At 42.1% G+C, this 17013-nt stretch overlaps 1 protein-coding gene across 1 annotated transcript in view; it reads right to left on the bottom strand.

Annotated features, from left to right (window-relative positions):
* The window catches only part of ERCC6 (ERCC excision repair 6, chromatin remodeling factor), a 211735-nt gene that overhangs the window by 63677 nt on the left and 131045 nt on the right, over positions 1 to 17013 (bottom strand). The window contains exons 12-13 of the mRNA XM_029609617.1: positions 4451 to 4546; positions 1711 to 1929 (exon numbers count right to left, since the gene is read on the bottom strand). Coding sequence (XP_029465477.1) covers positions 1711 to 1929; positions 4451 to 4546 — 315 coding nt within the window. The remainder of the gene's footprint in view (positions 1 to 1710; positions 1930 to 4450; positions 4547 to 17013) is intronic.

The following is a 17013-nucleotide window of genomic DNA, read 5'->3' as shown; positions in this document are numbered from 1 at the left end:
GACTCTGGAACCTGCACGGCTGAACGCATATCAGGACCTTTCAGGGTCAGTTCGCCAAACATGCCAGCAGGTGGGGAAGTAGCAACCAAGCCCTCCCACAAACCGGATTTGAGATCTTTCCCAGTTCGAAGCATGCCAGGCACATGGGGCCTCTCTCTCCCATGGCCCAAAGGACACCACTTGCTTCGCAGGGTCAGCAACTGTGGCCTGGCTTCACCATCGGGTCCACTAAACTGCTGCCTAACAAGCGCGAGGGAGAGCGATGCAGCCAAGTGCTCCAACCCCCCCCCCCCCCCCCCCCCCCCCCCCCCCCGATCGCAAGGCCGACTGTGCTTCCTCCAGACAGCCGATGCACCCATTGCTATCCCTGTACAGCTGCTCCTGCTAAAAGTTCTCTCTGAGTTTGCTTTGACTTTTTTTTTTGAGCGACAAAGAAGGAGAGAAGGAGGAGAGAGAAATGAGTCCAGAAAAACACTCACCCAAGGCATGGGGACAGACAAAAACTCCTCTCAGCAGGAAAATATAGAACGCTATCCCCTTTGTTATCTTTATTCTTTTTTATTTATTTTTAATTTTGGCTCCCTGACCAAGCTCAACCAGGCACCCCCCCCCCCCCAGGGTGGTGCTAGCAGCAGGAATCCAGTATATTCTGCCTCCAGTAGATGATAGGACTGGAATGGTGCAGTAGCTCGTTGTTGGATCCTAGGTTAGAACCCTGGGCCAGGTAATTGGCTATGGCTGGAAGTGCGATCCCTTGCTTTAGGATGAGCTGCTGGAGGCAGAAAATACTGGATTTCCTGATGCTAGCACCACTTCCTAAGTAGAGGCTGTGATGGCTCACAGAAAAACAGTGTTATCTGCCTCCATCTGCAGGTAGGGGAAAATAACCCACTTGGCAGGACTGGATTGGTGTAGCAGGAAGAGATGGAAAGACACTATTATTAACTGATAGCAACAATAAACATAGAAATGATGGCAGAAAAGGACCAAATGGCCCATCCAGTCTGCCCAGCAAGCTTATGGTAGTATTTGATGTGCTGTGCAGGTTACCCCCATACTTATCTGTTTCCCAAACCGTAAAAGTCAGGGTCATCGTTGGTTATGTCCTGATATAGCTAAGTGGAATTTGTTTTAAAAATGAAGTTTATAAAAAGATTGTTATTACTATTTACTATTTTTAAGCCTTCAATTTCCTATTTACTGAACTGCAGCATGTTAAGCAACTGAGGGGAGTCCTTTTGTAGTGCAAATCAATGTGTTTATCTTTTGACATCTGCACAGAATGGGGGTAATTTCAAAAGGATTTACAGACTTAAAACTGGATTTTACGCATGTAAGTGGGATTTTGAAAATTGCCACTTTTGCATATGTAAATCCTTTGGAAAATTTCTCTCTATGTAGACAATTCTTGCACTGGCACATTTTGAAAGCCCCAAGTTTTCATTGCGGTGCTCCAGTCACTGCACTTCGGTTCATTTACTAGCACACATTTAAAAAGATGCATAATAAAAACCATTTCATCAAATCAACTCTAATTAATGAAACAAAATTGAAAAAGTGTGCTCCATGAAATACACAAAATTTCCAAAGGCATTCTTTACACCAAATGTTAATTTCTAAAATATGTTTTGTGTCTCTATGTCACCTTAGGCATGTAGGGGATAATTTTCAAAGCCATTAACTTAGGTTTAATGTTGTCAGTACTCTTACCTGCCTAGACTGAGTAAATAGCAGAACTCTGTGCCCTTGCCTATGCCAGATTTTCAGCAGTGATTCTACCACTATCATCTTTCCTGAACGCTTCCAGTATCCAAATTCATCTGCTTCCACCAACTGATCATCTGGCACACCTTTAAGAATTTTGGGTCCGCCTGAAAAGAGATCAGGATGGTTGCATATTTTTCTCAGTGCGATAAGTCCAGGGAAAACCTGCATATAGGAAGACAAATGCTTTAATTATGTCATTACTTTTGACCAACGATGTTATGTAAAGAAATGAGAGAAGATATTAGCAAGCAGATAGTATGAGAAAACAGGGCCACTGAAATTTGTAAGTAGGCTGGGGTTGAGGTTCATGCATCTGTAGCGAAGTGCACTGGTTTAGAGTCTTTTAGAAATACTGAAATATCCGGGGCACTGAGGCTGTTGGTCAAGACTATGCTATGCTAGGATCCCCATGTCATTCTGCTATATCACATCTTTAGCTACTGAGCTGAACTGCATCATTTGACTGGAAATTGCATTGTATTTCAAGCACTGCATCACAAACACATAGATGCTCTAATCATTAAAATGCAGGTATCAAAACTAGTGTCACAGAGATGTGTTTGGTGTTCATTTTCTCAAAATGTTTTGGCTGGAAGCCTTGCTTAGTGAGGCATCCACCTTTAGAATACAAAAAGCTCTCCAATGATCCTTTATTGCAAAGGATGGCAAGATTAAGAATCTTTTCAGACAATAGCATCCACAATGCTCTTTTGATTTTCGATTGTGGTTTCATGACTCAGCATACATGGCAACTTGGCAAAATATTAATTAAGGAGCAGTGAGGCTCACCCTTTCCCCTTACAACAGCAACACTGATGTTATGTCCAATCGACATAGGCATCAAAAGGTTTTAACAACACAAAACAAAGAGTTCTCACCAGAACCCCCACCCCAGGTTGCAGGAGTCATCCTACTTTGCAGAAACAAGGTGTATCGAAAAATGGAAATTAAAACATTTCCACTGACCAGGACCTAGGTTCAACTTTTTTTTTTCCACAAACAAGTTTTTTTTTTTTTTTAGTCTTGCCAAGTACTAAATCTAATAGAATTAGCTAAATAAACCTTTAAGCTTTTAATCCCCCCCCCCATTGTGCATTTTTGTGGGGATCTTAATTTTGTTGAAACTGCCAAATGAATGTTTTTTGTTTTTTTTGCAGCTAGTACACTAGTACTAACTATTCGGGTCATTCATCAAGCTGTGATGCGGCCTTGTCGCGTGCGATAATGCTCTACCGCATGGGATACCGGCCGCATCGTGGCAGTACTAGTCAAATTAAGGGAAGGGGAGGGGTGTGGGTGGGGTTTCGGCAGAGTAATATCCCGGCAGCACTGCGGGCGATAATGGTTTTCACATTATTGCTGGCAGCACCATGGGAAATAACACCTTTTATCGTGGTGCTATGAAAGTGATAGCGTGCAATGTGGCCAGCTGCACATTATCGTCACCTACCCCCCCCCCCCTTTTTTTTTTTGTTTGCGGCTCATCATTCTGCTATAAAATATATATAAATATAGCAGAGTGATGAATCTAGGCCTATGTTAATTTTCTAGGATAGCATCAGGACCAGATTTAGGCATAGGCAACATATGCACATGCCTTTGGTGCCAAATAATCCTGATGGGTGCCTGAAAACTGGGACTCCCACCACTCTTCTCTGATCTCCAAGAGAACATTCTCCTACCCTGGAGTCTTCTGCCTATGGATGCCACTATTTTAAATCCAACCCTGGATCGCATACTCCTGGGGGATATGATAGAAGTCTGTAAAATCATGAAAGGACTAAAAAGGATAAATGTGAACTAGTTATTTACTCTTTCAGATAATACAAGAAATAGGAAGCACTCCATTAATTTGGCAAGTAGAACATTTAAAACAAATCAGAGAAAATTATTTTTCACTCAGTGCACAATTGAGCTCTGGAATTCATTGCCAGAGGATATGATTAAGGCAGTTATAGTTTAGCTGGGTTTAAAAAAAGGTTTGGACAAGTTCCTGGAGAAGTCCATAAACTGCTATTAATCAAACTGACTTAGGGAATAGCCACTGCTTATTACTGGCATTAAGTAGCATAGGATTTATTTACTGTTTGGGTATTTGCCAGTTATTGGATTGGCCACTGATGGAAACAGGATGCTGGGCTTGATGGACCTTCAGTCTGAACCTGTTTGGCAATTTCTTATGTTCTTATGGGGATAAGAGCTAGATTCTGATCTAAAATGACTGACAGTAGAATGACAGGCTCTGTGGTATCCCAGCAGTTAACCTGCAGTGTAACAGTAACTCCACCAAGTACAGCTATGGATTCAAATTGGTGAGATTTACAAAAAAAAGGAAAACTGCCACCACCGAGCACAACATAATAATGTCAAACCCCTTGTTCTGTGCAATCTTTATGTCTGCCAGAATACTGACCAGGGAAACTGAATATGCCTGTGACCCATTTTCTTTTCTGTCTTCCAGTGTGTTGCTCCTGAGCAGAGACTGCCTGCCGGGTTGAATTTTGTTCTGCTAAGCAGAGGTAAATGAATGAGGGGAGAGAATACAAAACTCAATTCATTTCATTCAGCAGCTCTAACTGAACTCCCAGCAGGGGGACCCTAGTCTGACTAGGCAGTGCTATTACACTCACTTACCCATCCCTGCAGTCCTGTGTAGTGTCCCCTCTTTCCTATTACTACAAACCTGCATGTCTCCATTTAGGATCCCGTACACTTCTTTGGAATCAATGAAGTTCTGATATACTTGACGCTGTTCATCTGTCAAACGACAAAAGAGTACCTAAGGAAAAACAAAACAATCATCTTTCACCAAGATAAACTGTCAGTTGGGACAAATTTTCATAATTACATATGGGATAGAAGATGAATTTAGTTTTCATCCTTAAAATGCAATAACTTGTTATTCACATCTGGCCAATGCATTATCAGCGCACGCTAGACTAGCGCTCATGATTGAGCGCCCGCTCTCTTAACCTACACCGATCCACCTCTCCCAAGAGCTCGATTTAAGATTTAAATTGGCTGCTGCGGTAAAAAGAAGGCACTAGAGAAAATTTTGCGTCCCTAGCACCTCCTCAGCATCGGGTGCCCAGGAGAGGTGACTGTCTAAGGATTAGAAAAACAGATGCTCAATTTTACTGAGCGTCCCTTTTCCTAACCTGACTACCGGCACACTTTTTTTAAAAAATATATATATATTTTTTTTAGGGTTGTCCTTTTTCGGTTCCTCCGACTTAATATTGCCATGAAATTAAGTCAGAGGAGCTATAGAAAAGTAGTATTTTCTGCTTTTCTATAACCTTTTTGGGCTCCTGAAGAATCTGGGGCAGGCATTAATTTCTGAGGATAAAAACGTGCGTGTCGGGCTCACTTTTTTTTTTTTTTTTGCATGAGGGGAAATAGCTAATAGCCTCAACAACATGAATTTACATGGGATAAGCGCTATTAGCTATGCGTTTGGTTGGATGTGTGTTTTGGATGCGCTAACCCCTGTTTTGCATCGGGGGTTATGAACGCACGTCCAAACGTGCGTAGAGCTGTGCACTGCGGCCAGCACACAATATTACATCGGCCTGAATGTGCAGCATCAGTGTCTCCCGGAGCAATGTAGTAATATTCATATTGGAGAAACTGAAAAATATAGCTTTAACATAAGAAAATTAGTTCTTACCTGTTAATTTTTGTTCCTGTAGTACCATGGATCAGTCCAGACCATGGGTTGAGCCTCCTGTCCAGCAGATGGAGACAGAGAAAAACTGAAAGGGTATCCTATATCAGGACAGAGCCTACCCTGCAGCCCTTCAGTTTAACCATTGTCAAAGCAGCAAAAGGCATAAGGTCAAGCAAGTAACAGGATAACTATTAAAATTGGTAAAACAAGCCAACAATAGAACAACTGAAAGAACTGTGTGACTAATCGCTCTTGCATGACTACCCCAGATCATCATAAAAGATACTTCCGGTGCCTGTAATGAAAATCCAAGAGAGCCATGCAGAGACACAAAAATACTCCTATAAGACGGAAAAAACAAGAAAGAGTTTGAGCGGACAGAACACGGGAGGGCGTCTGGACTGATCCGTGGTACTAAAGGAACGAAATTAACAGGTAAGAACTAATTTTCCTTTCCCTGTACGTACCTGGATCAGTCCAGACCATGGGATGTACCAAAGCTTCCCTACAAAGGGTGGGACTGAGACAGTCCCGCTCGAAGTACCTGCCGACTGAAGAGTCCTTCAAAGCTGTGGCGCCCATCACTAGGATCGTGGTATGCTTGGTGACTGCAGAGACAGAAGAATCCACTTTGGGAATCTTCAGCAAGTCCAGGCAATCTTCGGGGAGCGGGTAGAGCTTATCCATAGCTCTCCCGACTAGGAGACCAATCTTTGGAGCTTCCCATTCCTGCAAAAGAAGTAACTTATGCATGGGATGGAAGGGAAACGTGCGCGGAAGCGCCCCAAGTCCTGCCAGGACCAGGTCCGCATTTGCCGGCATTGCGACCGTCACCGTATCCTCTGAGGGAGCATCAATCCCCAATTCCTGTAGAATAAAAGGGATGAGGGGCTCCAGCTCTTCCCGCTGAAATAGACTGAGTACTCGGGGATCATCACCCTCAAAAGGGGGGGGGGGGGCTGGTGTAGAAAAATCCTCATCAGAATCCTGGAGGGGGTCCGCGGGAGGCTGCGGCGGATCCGGGCGGAAGGGGGCCCCCGGGACCACCCACACCCGGATGGAATCCTGCACATTCGGCACCGTGGGGGGTAGCGGCACGGGCATCCAAGGAATCTTTGAGGGGGGGACCTAGAGGGGGGGGGGTCCTCATCCTCCTGCAGGCTAGCCAAATATGATCTGTGCAAAAGGAGCACAAATTCAGAGGAAAATTGGGCCCGAAAGGATTTTCTTGCGGGGGGAGGGGGGGGCGAAGGTGGCGAGGGGGGGGTCAGGGACATCCCCCTGAGAGCGTACTGGGCTTAAATTGGGGGGTAAAACCTGCAGGTCCAGCTCCTCTGCCTCCTGTAATGCTGAATCGGCATCGGGACTAAGTCCCAAGATGGCCGCCGTTCCCATGGTTTGCCAGGTGGGGAACGGCCTGGCCATGCGTCGGATAGCGCGTCCCCGGGCTGAGGTTTTCAGCGCTGCTGAGGAGGGGCCCTCCCCACCCGGCAGGCAGCCGGAACACAAACCATCGTGGGAGAGTCGGGAGGCCGGGTCTCCACAAGATAGAGATTAGAACGCGGCATTCAGAGTTAAGTACAGCCGCGAGTGAAACAGAAAACAGCTGAGCAGGGAGCCCCAGGGGAGAAGTGCAGGCAATTGAAACCTGCACTCTCCCTAACAGACAACAAATGTCAAAAGCCTTTCTGCCTCTCTTTAAATCGCACCAAAATAAATATATGGAAGTTTCTTTTTTTTTGTAGATAACAGGGGAATAAAACCTCCCTGAGAGAACACCCGAGGAATAAACATCTCGGGGCAAGGCAGAAGGCTAAGGGGGAGTGACTGGCACCACCAGTATTGCCCCAATATAAAAAGGTCACCGGGAAGGGAACCTAGCCTGAACAATTCAAGAGGCAAGCCCCCTTAGGCACCCCAAAAGAGAGGGAGACAGAACTGTCTCCCTAACATAGCAGAAAGAAAGTGACAAAATTTAATTTATTTTTTTTTTAAACAGAGAATTAAAACCAATCAATACTTGCTTGAGCTTGCCCACAAGGAAAGGAAGCAGACAAGGAACCCCGTAGGGTAAGGGCAAGCTAAAAGGGAACCGCAGAGTGAGCTGTCTGGCATCTGCTGGAAACAGACAAATACTGAAGGGCTGCAGGGTAGGCTCTGTCCTGATATAGGATACCCTTTCAGTTTTGGTCTGTCTCCATCTGCTGGATGGGAGGCTCAACCCATGGTCTGGACGGATCCGGGTACGTAAGGGAACCTAGATTTTACATTTGTCATTGAGTGTATTACTACACAGAGTTTCAATCCTCATCTATTACTTATGAAGTGGTGTTATTTTTCAAAGGAACACTTAATCCTTTCATAAAGTTATGCTATTTCAAGGTAATTACATTGAACATTTCCACTAAAGCAAATGAAAATAAAACATGGGGTGGTGGAGTAGCCTGATGATTTGAACAGAGGGCTATGAACCAGTGAAGCCACTGCTGCTCTTTGTGACCTTGGGCAAGTCACTTTACCTTCCATTGTATCAGATACAAAACTTAGATCATAAGCCCTCTGAGCACAGGGAAATACTTGCAGTACCTGAATATAATCTGCTTTGAAGTGGTTGAAAAGCAGAATATAAATTAAATAAACAGTTCAAATTAAAATCTACAAAGCAGTGAGAGCAGTCTGTCAAACAGCAGAATTCTATATTTTAGGATTCATGTCTTTCAACTACACTGTACTCACATCTCATGATCTTACAGTAAGGAATACGCACTAATACCAGTACAACAATCAGACCATAGATTCTAATGCCGATATTTTGTGTTAACAAAGGACAGAGTTAGGAGAAGGAAGTAGGGAGCAGGGTGCCGAGAGTGAGAGAAGGAGCTGGCATAAGTATGAGCGAGCGAGAATGGAGGAGAGAGGTGGGAACAGAGAATGGAAAGTGGACAGCAAAAGCCCAGAAAGAGGGGGGAGACCGAGATGGAGGGTAATTGGAGCCTGAGCCCTGTCATGGTGGAGAAATGGGTTTCATACTTCAGGGTTTTGACATCATGCAAAACTGACTGTTGCAATTACTCTCTATACGTGCTAAAGGTGAGAGCCTGGGGCATCTGCCCCTGCCCTATCAACTACTCCGCTCGCTGACTCCCCCACTCCACTCCAACCTGTACCACTCACGGCTGATGTTCCCTTGCCCTCCAATGCTACCATTTTCTCTATCTGTCTGCTTGTTGTTTTTCCTGTACTCTCTTACTAGGGGTGCCAACCCATGAAAATATTTTTACTGATAGTCTCTTTTTTTTTTTTTTCCTGTTGTCATTTTGTGCACAGCTGGACTTATGTGCCCAGATTCACTTCTTTAGGCTCCAAAACATAGTTCTTGAATCTGAAGTACTGCAGTTAGACAGAAATTGAGCCCATGGGACTGGAGACACGGCCCTGTCACCCAGGTTTTTTTTTTGTTTTGTTTTTACAGACATAGAATTTTTATGTAGGTGTCATTTATTTATCTTTTAAACTGTTAATACATCTACTGAGAGTTGGCAGAACTGCCTCTGCCCACTTTCTGTTGCCTACTGCCTTTACTGAATTTTCCTGTTTCCTTACCTACCTCATTCTTTTACTGCTCCCAGCCCATTCTTTATCTTAGCTTGAACAATATTAGAAAGTATATAACAGAATTTTCAAATAAAAGCTGAATATAGGGCTCTAGGAATGAGGAAGAATGAGAGATCCACACAGCTTCTATTTTGGCAATATTTAACATAAGTTTGTTCTCTCATTCATTAACTACTCCTAAAAAATAAAAGAAATATGAGCAAGCAAGCAGCAACAGTCTTAGAAACAGGAAATAACAATTGTAAATCATCGGCATATGCCTCGGAAAAAACTCCTAATTCTTCTAATCTAAAACAAAGGAGCCATGATAAATATCAAACAAAGTTGTGGAGAGGGATAAATCCTGCAGCACCCCAACGGTAATAGCATTCCAAGAGGGTATCTGTAAATCCATCCGTACTTGTTGACATCGTCCTTCTAGAAAGGAAGGAAAACCATTGAGCAACTATTCTTCCTTTTCTAAAGTTCAGCTAACCGCTTTAAAAAGAGCACATGAGAGACAGAATCAAAAGCTGCAGAAACATTTAATAATAGAACAATAACTGCTTGACCCTGATCTAATTCTTACAGAATGAAGTCAGAAACAGAGAATAACTGAGTTTTGGTACTATGATCTACATGGAACCCACGCTGATGCCCATTTAACAGATAATTATCATCAAGAAAGTTAACTATGTCAACACAAGGTTTTCCAAAATCTTACCCAATGAAGGTAGGTTCAATATTGGGCAGAAGTTGACTGGGTCATGGATTAGAAAAACAGATTTTATTTATTTATTTGTTTATTTTTATAACTAACAACTTTTCCAAACATTGCAGGTAAATTGCAATGTGTACAGACCAACTTGTGACTGATACATGACCTATATATGAGAAGTATAAAATACAGAGGCATCTACCACAAAAGACATGTACAATATTCTATATATGGACTCCAAATTAAGACTTAATTAATAATTAATCAATCTTGTTAATTGAACCTCGGTATTTAAAAAGTTATAAATAAATAAATAAATAAATAAATAAGATATATTTAAAATGCGCATTCTGCACATCATAACATAGCATTTCAAGATCTGCAATTTCTCACACCTGATGATGCCAATAGTCCAAAGAGGGGCTTGTTTTCCAAAAGATAGCAATCGTAAATCTAGCTGCCAACAGCAAATGACTCATTAATTTCCGGTACTTAACGGGATCCTACTATCTACCCAGCAAACCCAATTCTGGCCCCACAAACACAGGGAATCCTAAAATGTCAGCAATCTCTTGAGTAATCTCCAACCAGGAATGGTGCACATTTGGGCATTTTCACCATATATGCAGAAAAGTTCCCAATTCACCACAACCCTTCCAGAAAGAGTCACTGGAATCTGGAAATATCTTAGCATAGTATGCTGGAGTTCTGTAAGTTCTATGCAAAAGACGGCTTATCAGCGTAACCCTCTTGGCACATATGGAAGGGTGATGAGCTGATAACCATATGTATTTCCAGTCTTTAACATCCAGAGTAATATCCAAGTCAGAGTTCCAAGTATCAACCAACCCCTATGGGGTGTTATGTGCAAATTTGTCCCCAATGAGTCCCCTATATGTAATTGCAACCACATGCACTCTAGCCTCGAGATCACTAATTAATTTTTCAAACCCATTCAATGGGCGAAAGGATCTTTTCAGGCAAAAGCTACCCGATAGAGCCTGATGCACCTGCAGATATTGGGCATGACTCTCCTGACTGATGTCAAAATCCTCCACTAGCGTCTGAAAGGGTAGAAACCATTCACCTCCCCTACATGTGCACATTATCCACCAGAACATGCTCTCTCCACACTTTGAAAACAGGGGAAAAGGTGTGACTCGATAAGCTTGAGTTACCATATATGGGAGAGAGAGGCGAAAGCTCTTTATTCTAAATGTCTAGAAATTTAAGAGTGTCTCCAAATCTGGAGCATGTGTGCTAATTCTACTAATCTTACAAACGTGGTGGAGCAGGAGGTAAAAAAGGAAACACAGCCAGGTCAACATTGTCAGTCTGCTCTCTCTCCAACAGCAGCTAAGAAACATCAGTACTACAGATCCAATTTTGCATACAAATCAACCTAGCTGACCAGTAATAAACCCGAAGGTTAGACAGGGCCATCCCCACCTTGCTGTTCCCTGAGCCATAATGTTCTGAGCTTAATTCGAGCTGGTCTATGGTTCCATATGAATTTACCTATCCAACTATGTAAATCAGCAAAAACCTGCACTGGAATAGAGCAAGGAACATGTTGGAAAAAGTACAACACAGGCAAAATATTCATTTTTAACAAGCTGATTCTACCTGCCCAAGTAATATAACGTTCACCCCACTTCTGTAAGTTTTGCTTGATATCCCCAATCAAATAATGAAAATTTTTAACATAAAATGTACTGAAGTCCCTAGAAAAGTAAATGCCCAGATAAGTAAATCCCTCACTAACTCGCCAAAAGTTAGATAAACAAACATTCAAGTACAGGTATTCTTGGGACAATGGGGTAAAGTTCAGATTTTTCAAAATGAACTTTACAGCTGGAGCGCTTACTGTATTATTCTATCAGGGCCAGAAGATGTGGTCCAGATACGGATGGCACCAATAGACAAATCAAGATGTCATCCACATATTAAGGATATCTTATGTTCCCTACATCCTCCAGTCTAAGACCACGAATACCCTCATCCTGCCTAACAACCACTGCCAGAGGTTCTATAGCAAGGTCAAAAAGTAGGTAAAGGAGATAACGGGCAGCCCTGATGCATCCCATGGGCAATGTTAATAAAAGGACATAAGGAACTGTTAATCAGTAACTGAGCCCGGGGTGACTTATACATTGCTTTAATCCAATCAAAAAACCTCCCAGCAATACTGACATGCGTCAATGTGCGAAACAGAAAACCCCAGCTGAGCCTATCAAAGGCTTTTCCCGCATCTAAAGATAGAACTAAAGCAGGCTTACCACCCCTTTTAGCCATATATACTGAAAAGCCTTCTAGTATTAGCAGTTGATACCCTACCCATCAGAAAACCAACTTGAGTCCCATGGACTAAAATTGGCAAAACTGATTCCGGCCTTAGTTGAAGAATTTTAGCTAAATTTTTTATATTGGAGCTGAGTAAAGAGATGGGTCTATAAGACCCACATTCCTGCAAATCTTTTTTGTGGTTTAGGAATTAAGATAATTACAGCATCTGCCAGAATACCTAACCCAGAACTCCCCTCCCCATCCTCCTGAAAAAGAGGCAATAGAAATGAAACCAGATCAGGCAAGAACTTTTTGTATAACTCAATTTGAAAACCATCCGGGCAAGAGCACTTCCCTCCAGGAAGTTTCTTGTATTTCAAGTACTATAACAGGGGCATCTAGGATCGCTGCTTGTGTTTCTTGCAGCCGAGATAAAAATTCAGGCCCACCAGGAATTCACCAACAACATCATCAGCTGTAGCTGGAGAAGCTAAATGCAAATCAAAAAACACAAAAAAAAATGCACAGTTAAATTCTCTATTTGTTTAGGGTCAGTTGTCTTTCCACCCATCGGTATATTAAGTTCTAGAATATGAGATCTTCCCGCTTTAAAATTCACTGCTCTGGCCAACAAAGAACTAGGTTTACCTCCAAGCTCATAAAAGTTGAGTTTAGCAAATTTTAATGCCTGACCAAGCTTGCCAATCTCTAAGGTTTCAACTCTTTTCGAGCCGCCACCAACAATCTATAATATGCTTAGAGCAATCCTTCTTATGCTGTCTCTCTAAGTCCCTGATTGTCCCCAACATAGCATCTGCCTTTGCTCTGTGCTCCTTTTGAAGATGACTGGTGAAACTAATAATTCTGCCTTGCAAGAAGGCCTTAAAGACTTCCTACCTCAAGGCTGGCGAGTAATCAATCCTCAAATGGGTTAAACTCCTCAAATTCAGATACTGCACTTTTCAGCAGGGTTGGAAAATGACTATCACCCAACAGAGAAGTATTCAATCTCCAAGCAAAGGAGCCAGGTTTAGGGGACCCAATAGCAATGGAGATCTCAACTGGAATATGGTCAGAGGTATCACAAGTCAAAATCGCACTGCCCTTTATTTTAGAAAAGAAATTAGGAGTACACATAAGGTAATTAATTCAACTGTACATACGATGGCTGAGTCAGAAAAAAGTATAGTCCCTCTCACCTTGGTGCTGCCGCCTCCAGTTGTCCATAAATCACAATGTCTCAGTAATATCTGTAGTACCACACTACCCACCCCCACCCAGCTTAACCTGTGAGGTTTTATCTAATCCAGGGTCCGGGCAGACATGCCAATCATCTCTTATACAGACTTACAAATCCAAACAAAACAATTTAACCCATCAGATTTCTATAGAAAGAAAACCAGAATTCTTTAAAACAGGGTGAATCACAGCTCTCTTAAAATGTACACGAGCCATCCCTTCTCTTGTTATGATTTCCATAAAGTCGTCACATAAGTTATATAAAACTCCAAAAACACTAAAGTCTAAGAGACAGAAAAAAGATGTTAATTTACCCAAACCCACTTCAATCTCAAGAGAGATCATAGTCTGAAAGCTGTTCCTCCTAACCTCAGTCGAAGCAACTTCACTATCAACAGTTTGGACAACCTTGTCATCCATTGCTTTACATATCCTCTCCAATTTATCATTATAACATTAGGCAAACAATTCACAATCTCGGGATTCATTATTTTGAGACTCCCCTCAGGGGATCCACTAAATGGGATACTAGAGCAAATAATTCCCATGGCCAATTCAGGAAGGAGTTCAAACATGAGGAGTAAAATAACTTCCTATTTCTCTCAAATTCTTTCCTATATATTGCCCTAGCAAGATCAAATGCTTGCTTAATCCCTAAACTCTGTTCTTTCTGCCATTTCCTTTTGGTTTGGTGCATTATCCTGCTTCTTCTCAACCAATGAGGCATTAAACCAAGGGACACAAGCTCTTAAAGCTGACAGATCCTGAATTTTTAGGGGGCAATCCTCTCTATAATATTAGTCAAAACTGTAAACAGTGACTCAACAAGTGCAGATGAAGAACTTAATGATAATTTGTCTCTTGAAATCCTCCACTATTCTCCAAATTCATCAACATCACCAGCCTCCTGATAATATTTCCTTACTCCTACCTGTCCAGACTTAGAAGATATTTATCCTGACCAAAATATAAAGCTTAATAAAAATGACCAGTTCATAGGAGTTCATCTATCTCAGATCAGTAATAAAATCTTGGCCAGCTAATTCAGTTGGAACCAGAAGTAGATCTAAAGTATTGCCTCTGCGATGGGTGGGGCTGTTGGCCAACTGTATTAACCCTAAATTAATAAGGGACACATGCCATTAACTAGAAGAAAGACAGTCAACATATATGTTAAAGTCACCAATTACTAGTAACTTTTGATAGCAAAGGGAGAAAGGGAAAATAAACTCAATAGTTTTGGCTAATGGAGTCCCCTTCTGCCCTGGGAGCTAATACACCAAACCAATAGTCCAGGTATCTAAAGTGATTACTAAGCTTTCATCCCCATCACCCATTTTACGCGGTGTACATTTTATGGCCAAATTAAAACAGTAGATCACAACCCCACCTCCCTACTTCCCCTTTCTTACATGCTGATAAATAAATATAACTCCTAGTGCATAACTGATTTACTACCATTACATCAGTATCAATATGCTGAGACACAGTAACATATCAGGATTAGCTTTTCACAGGTGAAATAAAATCCCAGTAAAAGAGGAATGGCCTCCAATACTGTGATTTTGCACTATTCAGAAGGCAGTATCAGCATGTACTTTGCTCTGCAGTCTTTCATGCCTCTTGCCACTGAACATACCCTGAAGTTGTTGTTGAGCAGCAGCAAACTATGCTGCTGCTCATTTTTTGATTGCTGCGGTCTACGCCTCACACTATACACTCACTCCACACGCACAGTGCAAAAGAGTCTTGCTGCTCACTTGTTCCTGGTGCTGGGTCATTGGAACAAAAAATGGATCTACTCTTTAGGATCTGCCAGGTAACTTTTGATCCAGATTAGGTTTTTGAAAATTGCTACAATATATGCCATTGAATTGTCCATAGGATTTACTTGCGTAAATGCACTTTACTCGAGTAAATGGCTTTTGAAAATTGCTATGATAGTAGTTACATTTACATGTGTAACTCTTTTTGAAAATTACCTCCTTAGTCTGACTTAACATGGCATATCTTATGTTCTTATATACATAATAAAATGGTTTTAGAAATACGAATATTAATGGACAAATCTGACTGGTTAACAGCGATTACACCAATGTGTTTTTTCTCCCTGTAATGATTCTGCAATAGCAAACTCCAAACTGGGCATTTATGAGGATCACTATGGTACTTGGATAGACTAAGGCACTTAGCCTTGTGTTTCACAGCAATCCTTCATAAACATGCAAGCCTGTGTCATTGTTTATATCAAAGCGGGTAAGAAAATCAATGAATATACTGTTTAATTAATTTTTGGCTTGTGAAAAACACAGGTTGGTTTGCTGCAGAAAAGTGAGACACTTTCCATTCAGTCCTCATCACTTGGTCCTTTTAGCACACAAGACCAAGTGAAACTCCTGGGATTACAATAAGTTAGTGCATCTAATCTGCTCAGCCATTCATCTTTGCATGGAAGCTGCTAATGATTTTTCAAAAGGCTTTATGGATTAAAATGGAACAAGATCACTCCATTATCCTCAGCAAGGCATTAAGATTTGTGTTAGTAGTCTAGCTTTCCATGTACAGTAACTGACAGTCATAGAAAAATAGCATTCAACTATCTTTTAAGAAGAAATCTGTCCAATCACATGATGAACAAAGATATATGCAGAAAAAGCTCCAAATAAAAAAAAAGCAGAGTCTGAAATAACAAATCAACAAAGCAGTGGTGGCTGGTCAAGGTGGAATTTAATACACCTTCCAGTTTACAAATCATTCTTTTTTTTTTTATATACTTCTTTTAATTTGTTAACAATCTTTACTTTTAAAATTTAAAATGTTGCCTCTCTAGTCACCACTGCTTGTGCTTCCATCCACTAACTTACAGCAAGTCAGTAATTAAGGAAGTCGGGGTAAACAAGCCTGCCCTATATATACAACCACATGTGTACAAGCTGTCAAGACGGCTGGGTTGGACAGACAGATTTTTAATGGAACATACATAGCTGCAGGGTGCAGGGAAGGAGAAGAGGAGGAATGACTTCTTAACTAGGAAAGAGGAGCTACAGGAAAGCACCTCAGTCAGGAGTGACCATGAGATTGAAAGGGAGATGAAAGGATAAAAAGGTAAAATCTAAGAGAGATGTTGAGTCTGACACACTTAAGTGAAAAGTCAGAAAAGGGGAAACCTGAGGCATCAGGTCTCTATCACCTTCTATGGTGTTTCCTGGATTGCAGCATGAGTTACAGAGAAAAACTGCCTGCTCAGTTTACCGTATTTTTCGCTCCATAAGATGCACTTTTTTTCCTACAAAAGTGGGGGGAAAATGTCTGTGTGTCTTATGGAGCGAATATTAAAAAAAAAAAACCTAACTACAACTCCCCACCCTCCTGACCCCCCCAAGACTTGCCAAAAGTCCCTGGTGGTCCAGCAGCGATCTCCTGCACTTGGGCCGTCGGCTGCCAGAATTCAAAATGGCGCCGATAGCCTTTGACCTTACTATGTCACAGGGGCTACCGGTGCCACTGGTAGGCCCATGTCACATGGTAGGAGCAATGGATGGCCGGCGCCATCTTGTGCTCCTACCATGTGACAGGGGCCTACCAATGGCACCGGTAGCCCCTGTGACATAGTAAGGGCAAAGGCTATCGGTGCCATTTTGAATACTGGCAGCCGACAGCCCAAGTGCAGGAGATCACTCCTGGATCCCCGTTGGAACACCAGGGACTTTTGGCCAGTCTTGGGGGGGTCAGGAGGGTG

This window comes from Rhinatrema bivittatum, chromosome 7 (genome assembly GCF_901001135.1).
Source record: "Rhinatrema bivittatum chromosome 7, aRhiBiv1.1, whole genome shotgun sequence".
NCBI classification, from domain to species: Eukaryota; Metazoa; Chordata; class Amphibia; order Gymnophiona; family Rhinatrematidae; genus Rhinatrema; species Rhinatrema bivittatum.
Note: the sequence above shows the minus strand (reverse complement) of the source record. Positions and strands in the feature narration are given on the sequence as shown.